This window comes from Cottoperca gobio, chromosome 13, assembly GCF_900634415.1.
Source record: "Cottoperca gobio chromosome 13, fCotGob3.1, whole genome shotgun sequence".
NCBI classification, from domain to species: Eukaryota; Metazoa; Chordata; class Actinopteri; order Perciformes; family Bovichtidae; genus Cottoperca; species Cottoperca gobio.
Window position 1 is genome coordinate 2,125,476 of NC_041367.1, and position 13,094 is coordinate 2,138,569.

General features: G+C 37.1%; 1 protein-coding gene across 2 annotated transcripts; it reads right to left on the bottom strand.

Annotated features, from left to right (window-relative positions):
- Positions 1 to 4,849: 4,849 nt before the first annotated feature.
- mrps22 (mitochondrial ribosomal protein S22) lies at positions 4,850 to 11,292 on the bottom strand. Of its 2 annotated transcripts, none has more exons than XM_029445641.1 (8): positions 11,138 to 11,292; positions 8,895 to 9,046; positions 8,635 to 8,799; positions 8,198 to 8,341; positions 6,703 to 6,786; positions 6,157 to 6,302; positions 5,714 to 5,822; positions 4,850 to 5,154 (listed from the first exon to the last, which is right to left on the bottom strand). In XM_029445641.1, the coding sequence occupies exons 1-8, from the start codon at positions 11,262 to 11,264 to the stop codon at positions 5,062 to 5,064; spliced, it is 1,020 nt and encodes a 339-aa protein (XP_029301501.1). In that variant the 5' UTR covers positions 11,265 to 11,292; the 3' UTR covers positions 4,850 to 5,061. The 2 variants fall into 2 exon arrangements, with proteins under 2 accessions (XP_029301501.1, XP_029301500.1); XM_029445640.1 differs by lacking the exon at positions 11,138 to 11,292 and adding an exon at positions 9,749 to 9,914.
- Between the last annotated feature and the right edge of the window lie 1,802 nt (positions 11,293 to 13,094).

Here is a 13,094-nt window from a genome sequence, read left to right on the forward strand (position 1 = left end):
TATCTACTACAGACATTTTTTGGAAGGAGCGGCCACTATATCACATGGATAAATTTCTAGTTCTGAGCCCTCCCCATTCATAAGTCAACACCCACTCTTCCCCACAGACGCACACACACACACACACACACACACACACACACACACACAGCCGCAGGATATATGGATCATTGTCCAAAGATTTCTTTAGCAGGTTGAAAATATGACCGAGCAGCCGGTAAGTGAGAATCGTCGGCCACAACTCCCTGCACTTCACACTGTTGGAACAGCATTTATTTTTAGATGCTTTATGGTTCTTGGCTTTGTGGCCCTGATGGGAGAGAGAATCATGGACACACACACACACACACACACACACACACACACACACACACACACACAAACTCATGAGAATCTTTATATTCTGAATTAGTGCAGAAGTCCTGAAAACGTGGGCTCGTGTCTACATAGTAACCCTCTACTACGAGATGGTTAATGTTAGTAGGTCTCGCATGTGTTTTAAGTATAAAAGTATCTTTTAGGATTCTTTTTGTAAAACATCCAAAGCTAACACATCGAGTGTATCCTTGAGGTGTTTCTGTAAACGAGGTCAAAGGATACCTTTAACAGTTTATCCTAAACATTAAATGTTTGTGACAATTCAAATGTAATGTATAAAAAAACATCTGTGTGTATTATTTCTTAAGAGAAAACACTGCCACATGTTATTCCTAGTCTTCAGCACCAACTAAGGCCGACTCAAGTGACATCACTTAAGGCGATTGACCAGATGTGCGTGCTCTGCAGCCACAAAAGTCTTGCCAACATAAAAAAGACTGCACTAACTTTGGCAGAAAGGTGCACGTAGGAGCTCATCACTCATAGTACGAAGCTGATTGTGAAAACATGTTTTCAGGGCCTTTAAATTCTGAGAATATCCCATCAAACAGTCTCACATTAGCATTATGGCTCGCGATGTAGGAGCCAAGTGTTAAAACGGTAGCGCTCATTAAAATGCTGCACATTTACACCCGTCCATCTGTCACTCATCAATCACCGCTCAGCCTCATCACAGCTGTGACAGGCTGTCAGGTCCACAGCGTGTCCTCACGTATCACCGCCCCTCCAATACTCCTGCACACTGGTGTATATAAATGTCCTCTCACACTCACACTCTCACTGAAGCACGAGCGAATAAAGAGACACAAAGTCGTCCTCTCATTCTGCCTTCAGCACAGCGGACAGCTCCAGAGCCGCAGCTTCTTGCAGACTGTCGTTGGCTCGTTTCAGGGCCAAGACAGCGTCTGCCGTGTGCTTCATGTCGGCTCGTGTGCTGCAGAACTGTTGTCTTGACATTTTCAGTGAGAAAAAGCAACCAGCAGGGATTTCACAGCTTTTATTGTAATCTAGGATGCATCCAGTTATTTTAAATACACAAAGGCTTGAACAGCATGATGGATGTTTGGCACCCAGCTCTCATGTTTCAGCAAACATGAAAAGAAAGCAGCGGCGGTTTGATGATAGAGATAATGTAAGTAAACAGACAGGCAGACCTGGTCTCCCATCACTCCCCTTTATAACGTCTGCTGGCAGGCTGGACTAACGCCAGGGGCGCTGACACTAGTGCTGTAACTCACAACAGGCCGCACTAAGCAGCGCGCCTCTTATCAGCGCCGACGTATCTGTGGACCTCCTGCTGATGAGTTTTAAGTGCCAAAAAGCTGTAAGTACAACGAGCCTGAGCCTCTACAAGTGGGTCTGTTGGTACGTTTCCATGTAAAGAGTCCATAGAAAAGCAACAGCATGTGTTTCTTATTCTTTTTTTGTGTGCGTTCAGGAATGTTTGGCTGTATCGAGAAGCTCTGCCAGCTCCTGCTCAGCCTGTAAGTGGCAAACATATGGGATGACAACTGTTGCCTTCATGGGGAAATAGACAAATTAATTGAAATTGAGTACAGATAGGAGAACAGACACGCAAGTGATGAGCACTTAACACAATCATCAAGGCAAAATCACACGGGGCAGCTTGTGTAGTGTGTGTTTGTGTGTTGTGTGCTCGTGCCGGTCTTTGAGGGGATGTAGACTAATGAAGAAAATAAAAATTAACGCTTGATTAATTTGTGTGCGCGGGCAGCCTAATACCTGTGGATAATCATCAGCTTTGGAAACCATTAGCAAATACATGGTGCTAATGGGGGGGTGTATGTGCAGACTGACAATGAAGAGGACGTGTTGCTGCTCACACTGCGACTGTGCTGCTGGATGTTTCCTCTTAATGCCATCAACCACGTCATGCAGATGGAAATCAGCCTGTGTGGCGAAATCTGGGACATTTACATGACTGCTCGTGTTAATTAATATGCATTAATGTCCTTACACTAGCTTCAAACATATAGTGTAAGCAGGTAAGCAACACTTATAACAGCAGCCTGGGAAATTAATTATTTGCTCTCTTGCAGAGTCAGATGAGAAGATTTAAACTTGAAGCAAATCTTTCAGTATTCAAAACGAGTCGCGATTCAAAAGTGATTCTGGATTCAGTGCAAAGGGCTGTCAACTTAATATATATATATATATATAATATAAAGGCTGTGTGGTGAATGATGGCATGAAAGTAAAGTGTGTGTAAGATTATGCAGTTTTTGCATTTGAAACATTTATGTCAACGGATTGTAATAATGTAAACACACAGTGGCTGAGACTAAAGGAAACGCTCATTCATGCTAAACTTGCACAGTAGTATTTCTCAGTGACGAGTTCAAAAACAGCGAGCAGGTTACAAAAGCCTCCCTCCAGCTCCTATAAAGCTAATTATCATATCATATTTGTTTAATATGTAAAAGAGACAAAGTGTAAAAGCGATAATTTACCGTTATCTTTGACTCTATGTTTAATATGCAGCCGGTGTTTTGGTCAAGTGCAAGCAGACATACTGTGAGTCATTTGAAAATATAATTTAATAAAAAAAATTTTTATTATTAAATAAAAAAACCATATATTATTATTATATTACTTATTGTTATAATAATAATACTTATTGTTATAATAATAATAATACTTATTGTTATAATAATAATAATAATAATAATAATAATAATAATACTTATTGTTATAATAATAATAATAATAATACGTATTGTTATAATAATACTTATTGTTATAATAATAATAATAATACTTATTGTAATAATAATAATACGTATTGTTATAATAATAATAATAATAATACTTATTGTTATAATAATAATACTTGTTATAATAATAATACTTGTTATAATAATAATAATACTTGTTATAATAATAATACTTATTGTTATAATAATAATAATAATAATAATAATAATAATACTTGTTATAATAATAATAATAATAATAATAATACTTGTTATAATAATAATAATAATAATCCTTGTTATATAATAATAATAATAATAATAATACTTATTGTTATAATAATAATAATAATAATACTTATTGTTATAATAATAATACTTGTTATAATAATAATACTTGTTATAATAATAATCCTTGTTATAATAATAATAATAATAATAATAATAATAATAATCCTTGTTATAATAATAATAATAATAATACTTATTGTTATAATAATAATAATAATAATAATACTTATTGTTATAATAATAATAATACTTGTTATAATAATAATACTTGTTATAATAATACTTATTGTTATAATAATAATAATAATACTTGTTATTATTATAACAATAAGTATTATTATTATAACAATAAGTATTATTATTATAAGTATTATTATAATACTTTTTATTTATTATTATTATTATTATAAATAAACAGAAGTACATACCAAACCATTAATGTTGTGTACCGTTACAAACCTAAATTAACGTCTAAATGGTAACTTCTTTTTGTTTTCTACCTGTAGGCCCTGGATGATCTGGATTTGGACAATTTTGACCTGGAAGATATCGACACCACAGACGTCAACCTGGACGAGGATCTTCTGAGTGATTAGGAAGAGGGATCTCTCACGAGCCAAACTTTTCTGTTATTTCAGTGACCAAAGAACTGGAAGGGTTTTCACAGGAGCATGAGAAGCGACCCGAAGACTAAAACGCCTTCAAGCTTCATTTACAAGCTTTTCTTTTTCTTGGTTGCGATAACTGAAATAATATAAGATGTACTTTATCTGGTTTTTGTAAAATTGTGGTACTATAGGACTAAATTGTTCATAACATCTCCAAGAAGGCAGGTGTAACCTCAAATAAATCTGCAGTCTTCAGTAACCAGTGGAAAGTGCAGGCTGTACTTAAAGTGGTTGATTGAAAGGGACCCAAATGTGTGGAAGGAGAAATATGGAATACATGGCTGCCAGTTTAGGCTGGTTTTTTTTACACTACACATTTTCTATTTAAACAAGACGGTTTGTGATCACTAATTTAAGTATCAGTTTAAAATCTTTCCATCAGGGGTCGAATGTTCCTCATGTTTTTATCAGCTGATTGCATGAAGAGTTTTACTCCAAGCCGAGAGGAAGTTTGAATATTGCTTTCATTCCTGAAGTAAATCCATGTTTCCTGCTGGATCCATCTTCGTCAGAGCGTTATTATTACTTCACTCACATGTTGAACAAGCCCTGATTTGGACACTTCCTGCATCGTGTTGTATTTAGTGTCTTTATATCATCTTCAGTTTGGTTCATGTTTACTTCTCAAAGCTTGCATCTTCAGATAAACTCATGAAATCGACAGTATGTTCAAAGTGCCTTACATGTGTTGTGTTTTTAAAAGGATGGATGCTGCTGTATCAGACTTGAAAAATAAGCTTCAATCAATAAAGTCTTTTATGTTATCCAGGCTTTAAGTTATTTAACTCCAACAACACGTCGAGTACAAAGATCTTTATTTTGCTATATACATTAATCGACTCGGCGTCGCACACGAAGACGAGTCACTTTGTGCGTCACACGAGAAGTTTCAATCTTCAGTACATGGCTGTGAAGGCTGCTCTCCAACCCAATCAGTTCATGTCTAGAGCTTATGGGCACCCGTCCTCATTGTGGATGAATTTGTATATTTCTATCTAGGAGTGGGCCGGTCAGGCAGCGGCGCTCTCCGCAGCCATCTGTTCATACGCCTGCAGGGTCAGCTCGATGTAGCCCGACCTCTGGGACTCCTTCTGGGCATAGATCTGCAAGGACAAGGGTCAGAGGTCAGCCAAAGGAGCCAATTACTTTGAGGTTGGGGCAGTGCAAACATCTACAAATCACAGTATTAATTATTTTTAGCGACAGACTAATAAAACACAGCTTCACAATCACGCATGACTAAATGAGAGGCCTTGCATGATAGTGACTGCAGCAGACAGACACACACCCGTGTCTCCTGCTGCTAACCTTGCACATTAAATGGCTGTCATTCTCAATGTCCCTCCCACTGCTTCAAGGCCAAGGAGCTGCGAGCGCTAATAAGACCTGATGTGTCCTGGCCTTGGCCCCGCTGTTCCCACGCCGGAGACAAACCCAAACCCTCGCACATAGGAAACTTAAGATGAGACGGCCTTGACTCGACCTCTTAAGAGCTACACTGACTCCTGATTTACTCCAATACCTGAGGGACATGATTCATATGACCTGGATCATTTGTGGATCAAATGGAAATACATAATATACACATAGCAAAGTAAACAGAAGTGTAAAACAGAGCTACGAGTCAGCACATATTTCCAGTCAAGGTTCAGTTGTTCTCACTTTAAGCAGGTCGGCGCCAGTGGCCTGCTGGCTGGCAGCTTCCTGGGCTGACTCGCTGTGGGGGTGGACCATGTGGAACAGAGACACAAGACTCACCACATCCTGGAGCCTGGAAACACACACACACACACACACACACACACACACACACACACACACACACACACACACACACACACACACACACACACACACACACACACACACACACACACACACACACACACACACACACACACACACACAACACACACACACACACACACACACACACACACACACTGAGGGGTTAGGTCACAGCTCTGAGCCAGCAGGTAGAGAAGCTGGTGTGCAGCCGAGTACCAACAAAGACAGATATTCCAGCTTGAACATCAATTACAAAAACTCTCATTGCTGCATTAACTATGCAATCATTCATCACACACACACACACACACACTCACAGTCCTCTCTTCAGCATGTTCACTATAAGCCCGTCCATCCTGCGAGCGTTGATCAGGTACCACGCCATGCCTCCGAAATGTCTGGTGGAGTGCAGCTGCTCATATTTGTCGTTCTTAGCCATGTCCTCATAGGTGGCTGCATGTACCTGGACACAATACAGAACGAATATGAGCCTAAAGTATAGGGATGAACAATTAAATCTGAATTTTATTGCAATATCAAAATGTGTGTGTGTGTGTGTAGATCCTGGAACAATCCCACCAGGATCCTTCCCTCAAATACTGTGACTCATATCGCAATATCTGTCAAAATAATTGCAATTAAATAAAGTTTTCCAAATTGTTCCGCCCTGTTAAATCCCCTGGATGTTGTAGATACTCAGCACAATGCTCTTCACATCAAATTCATACACTTCCAACCCACACTCTGTATCAAGTGACCCAAAGCAAATATAGTGCTGACTGAGGACATGTCATGGTCTAACCGGCTGAACGCAGTCTCCAGAGTGCAGCCGGTGATCAGGTCACAATAACCCGTCATCTCACCCTGATGTAGTCCGCAGAGTCCGGTTCAAACTGGGCCACACACAAGTCCAACACATCCTCATGGCGGTCCTGGGAAAACACCATCTAATGAAGAGAGACGTAGAAATGGGTCAACACACACACACACACACACACACACACACACACACACACACACACACACACACTTTCACTTATTTTGTCTGATTAGATCTCTTCTCAGGACTGCAATGGTGCAAGGAAGACAGTTTACATCTTTATCATTGTGTATATATATATATATATATATATATATTTTTATATATATATATATATATATATATATATATATATATATATATATATATATATATATATATATATATATATATATATATATATTTATATATATATATATATAATATATATATTATATATATATATATATGAACTCTTATCCAAGTTTAGAGGAAGCTGAATATACTGGACGGATTACTAGAAATTGGAATACTGTGGTGTAGTGTGTATACATCTTTTTACAGATTTTAAAGAGCTGCTCATGGCTACAAAAAAGTAGACCTTTGTCTCAGCAGTCATTTGGACACGTCACAGTTTGGTAACGCAGGTGTTACTAATAACATTAACAATGGACACATTACATTTATTTTCAGGGACCCGGTATGGCACGCTCACTGGGACACTTGAATAGAACCAAAACTTTGATAAAGTTATTAGAAACATCTGTGCTTTTCCCACAAAGTCAAAAGATCACTGTGATTAAAGTGCTTTAAAACACATTTAAATGGTGGTATGAAAGCAACAAAAAGATCTGGAACAAATCTTTAAAAATCTTTTCTGCTTCCTCCTCGTTGAACGTGCAGGGGCACTCTAAAGTCAGGAGTGTGATTGACCTCTGTAAGTGCACGATATGTGCATCTTATTATTCCCATTGGTGCAGTTTTTTTTACGATACCTGCAAAAAACAGTAAACTATGACAATTAGGATAAACTGTAAAGTGTCCTCTCACATTGCTCAGCATAACTCCATCCCACCTCCTGCTAAGTGCACCTGTTCAGCGATAATAACGCCGTTTTCTTTTTGGTTATTGTCAACTAAGGAAAGTTGTGAAGACTGAATATGATCGATCCTGTCTTCATGTGCATACATAACATGCAGAAGTTTCATTTAAAGATAATATTACATTTTAGTCTTGAAACATTCATCAGATACAATAAGCGTATTGTGAAAACAATACACACGCTTACAAACGTAAACGGGTGTGCAGGATTAGCTATATTTAAAGCCAGTTAACTGTGCAGGTCAAAGGGGCTGCTACTGAAGGAAACGGGGAAACTAAAAATGTAGAGCTGGGCGAGACGGGGAAGCACGAATCTAGAGCTGAAGTCATTATGTTTTTACGCTGGAGTAGACGAAGACAAAGTCTCATTGTCGTTTGTTGTTACTTTAATCCTAGTCTTTATGTCACTACAGGAAACAGTCATCTCAGATAACTAGAGGAGGCCGGCATGTTCCTACCTTCAGGTTCTCCTCCTTGAAGAGAAGAGGTGGTATAATTTTGCGTCCATTCTTGGGGAAGTAGGCCTGAACGAGCCGGTCTCTTTCCTCCCACGTCGCCTTCCTAAGGACCCCGTTGGGCTCCCGTACAACAATGAACCTCTCCTGTGGGAAAAACAAAGCATATACAGTGTATATAGGGGACAAAAAAACAATAACACTGGTGAGCTGTTAGCACATAAATCTATGACATCAAAATGTTATGGGAGCAACTACACAGCTTGCGAACCAGGTGTTACATGTGTTACAGTCTGAACTGTCTTCTTGAAGAAACATTTGTCAACACTCATTCAACCTGACCTTGGCTTGAAACCTATGCTGACTCACTGTGGCATGCTCTAAAGAAATCACCAATCCAGCCCTCAGTTACACACAAGAAAACCCCACGTCGTGCATACCCTGTGTGGAATGTTGAAAGTGATGTCTGTGAAGACATATTTGGCTGTGATCATGCCATCCAGGATCTTGTCCTCAGACAGCACATCGTTGATGGGCTTCCTCTCCGGCAGGACGGGGGGCATCTGCAGCAACTTCTTTGCCTGATCTGTGGCTAAATCCACCGCCTGGAAACACACACAAGGAATTGGATGAAACATGTGTGACTGTGACATGGGTGTGAGAGATTGAGAGGGGCTATTATGGTTTATGTAAAGGGCACCTGCTTCAGTTGCTCATCAGTCATGAGTTTATATGTGGGCGGCTTCAGGTCCTGTTTAATGGGTCGGAACACTTTTTGCAGGTCCAGGCCTGTTATCCTGGTGAGGATGTCCTGCACAGCCGGATCTGTGAACTTAGCGTTGTCTGAGAGGGCTGGAGAAAAGGTTACAAAATTAATCACTTGCACAATTTAAATATTAGCACTCAAAGATCTTTGCTAATTTTATATTGCTGTTAAAGCAGCTGACATGTAGCTTAACTAAAGCTAGTCAGCTTCACAACAGATCTAATATTTATTTTTAACTCATAGTAAAAGAACACAGACCAGACTCTTACCAAATATTACTATATTTAACTGTTAATATCGACAAAAGATGGTTTATCATAAAATCTCAAAAACCACACAGCTCCTCTCTTCAATACGAGATGCAATGTGTACACAATGCAGAACCTCTTGTGAATAAAACTCAACTGTCATAATTAATGTGACCAGTTTCTGCCATCTTCCTTCGTTGAAATTAACGTTGTTATGAATTGTAAAGTTATGCTAACGCTGTGGGCAGCTAGCACTTTAACCATTAATATTAGATGTAATGACAAATCTGCTAACATTTCATTAACTACCTTAATGCCGAATTCATATACATACTGGCATTACTTGTGTAAAACATTAACCATTCTTCTACGTGGTCTATATCTTTGCAAATAGGTAAGGCAATCTTAAACTGGACCGATTCGTTAAGCTAGTTTGACAGCCGCACTGAATGTATCGAGGCTAACCAAACACGCTACAAGGTCAGTGTCAGTTAATGAAAATAATACAACTGCAATGATATTCATTGCATTAAAACATACCGCTATCTTGTGTTCCGCTACAGAGCGTCCTGACGCTACACCTGACCAACATTTGGTTTCTCTTTTCAACATGTTTAACCCGAGAGTAGGTCCGAAATAAGCACCGTGCTGTACCGAGCGCCGCCATGTTTGTTATTAGCTCATTGATGCGACATGACCTTTGACCTTCAGTTCAACAGCCAAGCACTGATGGGATATGTAGTGTGTTTTCGTTTGTAGGCAGAGCCGAGACATTTCATGTGTTTATTGTTCTTTCCCACGGCCCGTCATGGACCGTTTCATCAACAACAGTGTAATAGACTAAACAAGCAAACCAAGAAGCAAAAGATTTGGGTTTTCAGTGCTGCTGTGCATTTCTATCTGTGGACCTTTTTATAAGCAAAGGTTATTTAACAACAACATAAAAGCAACTATCTATTTATGAAGTCCTAGACATAGGATAAAAACAACTATAACTTCACTAAATGAATATATTAAAATTCCATTATAGTATTTGAACTTAAAAACTACAAAGGAAATGAATTAGTTTAAATATGATTTAATGTTGAGGGATATTCCTGTAGTTCCTTGATATTTGGAACTCAGGTACAGTGAAATAATCAGATAATATAGCAATACAAATTTTTAAAAAGAATCAACTGAAGTGCTGTTTCGATCACCAGATGGCACTATGCTACCAAATATCCTGAAGCCCTGCACCACATGCACAAGAAGATCACCAGTAAAGCATCTTACTCTTGCTCTGTCAGGACAGTAAAAGATAATGCTCATTTATGCATATTATATATTCCTATCAGAGTCTAACAGCCTCTTTTGTTTATCTCTTTCTAACACACACTGCCAACTTGTCATTACAGTGTGTTCTTCAATTGGCTGATAACTTTAAATCTGTCTGGACGATAAGAACCGAGCTAATCATAAGACCTTTCAAAAACCACACAGCTCCTCTCTTCAATACGACATAGCAATGTGTACACAATGCAGAACCTCTTGTGAATAAAACTCAACTGTCATAATTAATGTGACCAGTTTCTGCCATCTTCCTTTGGTGAAATTAACGTTGTTATGAATTGTAAAGTTATGCTAACGCTGTGGGCAGCTAGCACTTTAACCATTAATATTAGATGTAATGACAAATCTGCTAACATTTCATTAACTACCTTAATGCCGAATTCATATACATACTGGCATTACTTGTGTAAAACATTAACCATTCTTCTACGTGGTCTATATCTTTGCAAATAGGTAAGGCAATCTTAAACTGGCCGATTCGTTAAGCTAGTTTGACAGCCGCACTGAATGTATCGAGGCTAACCAAACACGCTACAAGGTCAGTGTCAGTTATGAAAATAATGCAACTGCAATGATATTCATTGCATTAAAACATACCGCTATCTTGTGTTCCGCTACAGAGCGTCCTGACGCTACACCTGACCAACATTTGGTTTCTCTTTTCAACATGTTTAACCCGAGAGTAGGTCCGAAATAAGCACCGTGCTGTACCGAGCGCCGCCATGTTTGTTATTAGCTCATTGATGCGACATGACCTTTGACCTTCAGCTTCAACAGCCAAGCACTGATGGGATATGTAGTGTGTTTTCGTTTGTAGGCAGAGCCGAGACATTTCATCTGTTTATTGTTCTTTCCCACGGCCCGTCATGGACCGTTTCATCAACAACAGTGTAATAGACTAAACAAGCAAACCAAGAAGCAAAAGATTTGGGTTTTCAGTGCTGCTGTGCATTTCTATCTGTGGACCTTTTTATAAGCAAAGGTTATTTAACAACAACATAAAAGCAACTATCTATTTATGAAGTCCTAGACATAGGATAAAAACAACTATAACTTAACTAAATGAATATATTGAAATTCCATTATAGTATTTAAACTTAAAAACTACAAAGGAAATGAATTAGTTTAAATATGATTTAATGTTGAGGGATATTCCTGTAGTTCCTTGATATTTGGAACTCAGGTACAGTGAAATAATCAGATAATATAGCAATACAAATTTTTAAAAAGAATCAACTGAAGTGCTGTTTCGATCACCAGATGGCACTATGCTACCAAATATCCTGAAGCCCTGCAACACATGCACAAGAAGATCACCAGTAAAGCATCTTACTCTTGCTCTGTCAGGACAGTAAAAGATAATGCTCATTTATGCATATTATATATTCCTATCAGAGTCTAACAGCCTCTTTTGTTTATCTCTTTCTAACACACACTGCCAACTTGTCATTACAGAGTGTTCTTCAATTGGCTGATAACTTTAAATCTGTCTGGACGATAAGAAGCGAGCTAAGAAGTCAAACACTCCTCTTGTAAAGAGAAACACTAACAGAGATGTACATGCTGAATCAAAACATTTATATTTTCCCTCTCATTTATTAAAGTGTAACTGAAATAGCATCATACATTATCCATGATCATAGCGCTCTATAGATTAAACATGTTATGCAATAATTACAGGATAATAAAACTTGTTATAAATCTCTTTTTTTTTGTCAAATTTTTCCCGTTTTTACTTATAATAAATTAATTCTGTATTTTAACCTCTTAACAGGAGAGTCATTCACATAAATGCATATTGTATTTAGATAATACACATTTAATAGATTTTCCTTTGGTTATATAACAGGGAAAAGTTATGCTTTCAAATACTGAAGACATAATAAGACAAGAGAGGTGATGCAAAAATGCTTACACACACACACACACACACACACACACACACACACACACACACACACACACACACACACACACACACACACACACGCATGTCTTCAAGATATTTAACAGTAGAGATACTTCATACCAGGTTAGCTTTGGTGTAATTTGTGCTCTAAAAGCTTCAGCAATTAATTAATGATCAACATATAATAATAATAATAATAATAATAATAATAATAATAATAATAATAATAATAATAATAATAATGTTAATAATAATAATAATGTTATTAATAATAATAATAATAATAATAATAATAATAATAATAATAATAATAATAATAATAATAAATATAATAACTCCATAATAATAATGTTAATAATAATAATAATGTATAATAATAATAATATAAATAATGCTTTAGTACTATAATAATTCAATAATAATGTTAATAATAATAATGTTAATAATAATAATAATAATAATGTTAATAATAATAATGTTAATAATAATAATAATAATGTTAATAATAATAATGTTAATAATAATAATAATGTTAATAATAATAATAATAATAATAATAATAATAATAATAATAATAATAATGTTATCAGAGGGTTTTATAGTCACATTTAACTTGAACTAAAAAACAATAATGTTAATCAGCAT

Excerpts from the sequence above, each read along its gene's own strand:
- mrps22 (XM_029445641.1), bottom strand. The coding sequence starts at position 11,264 with ATGGCGGCGCTCGGTACAGCACGGTGCTTATTTCGGACCTACTCTCGG. Across the intron at positions 5,823-6,156 it reads AACATGCTGAAGAGAGGACT|GCTCCAGGATGTGGTGAGTC; the intron begins GTGAGTGTGTGT and ends GTGTGTTTCCAG. Across the intron at positions 5,155-5,713 it reads CTGGCGCCGACCTGCTTAAA|ATCTATGCCCAGAAGGAGTC; the intron begins GTGAGAACAACT and ends TTGTCCTTGCAG.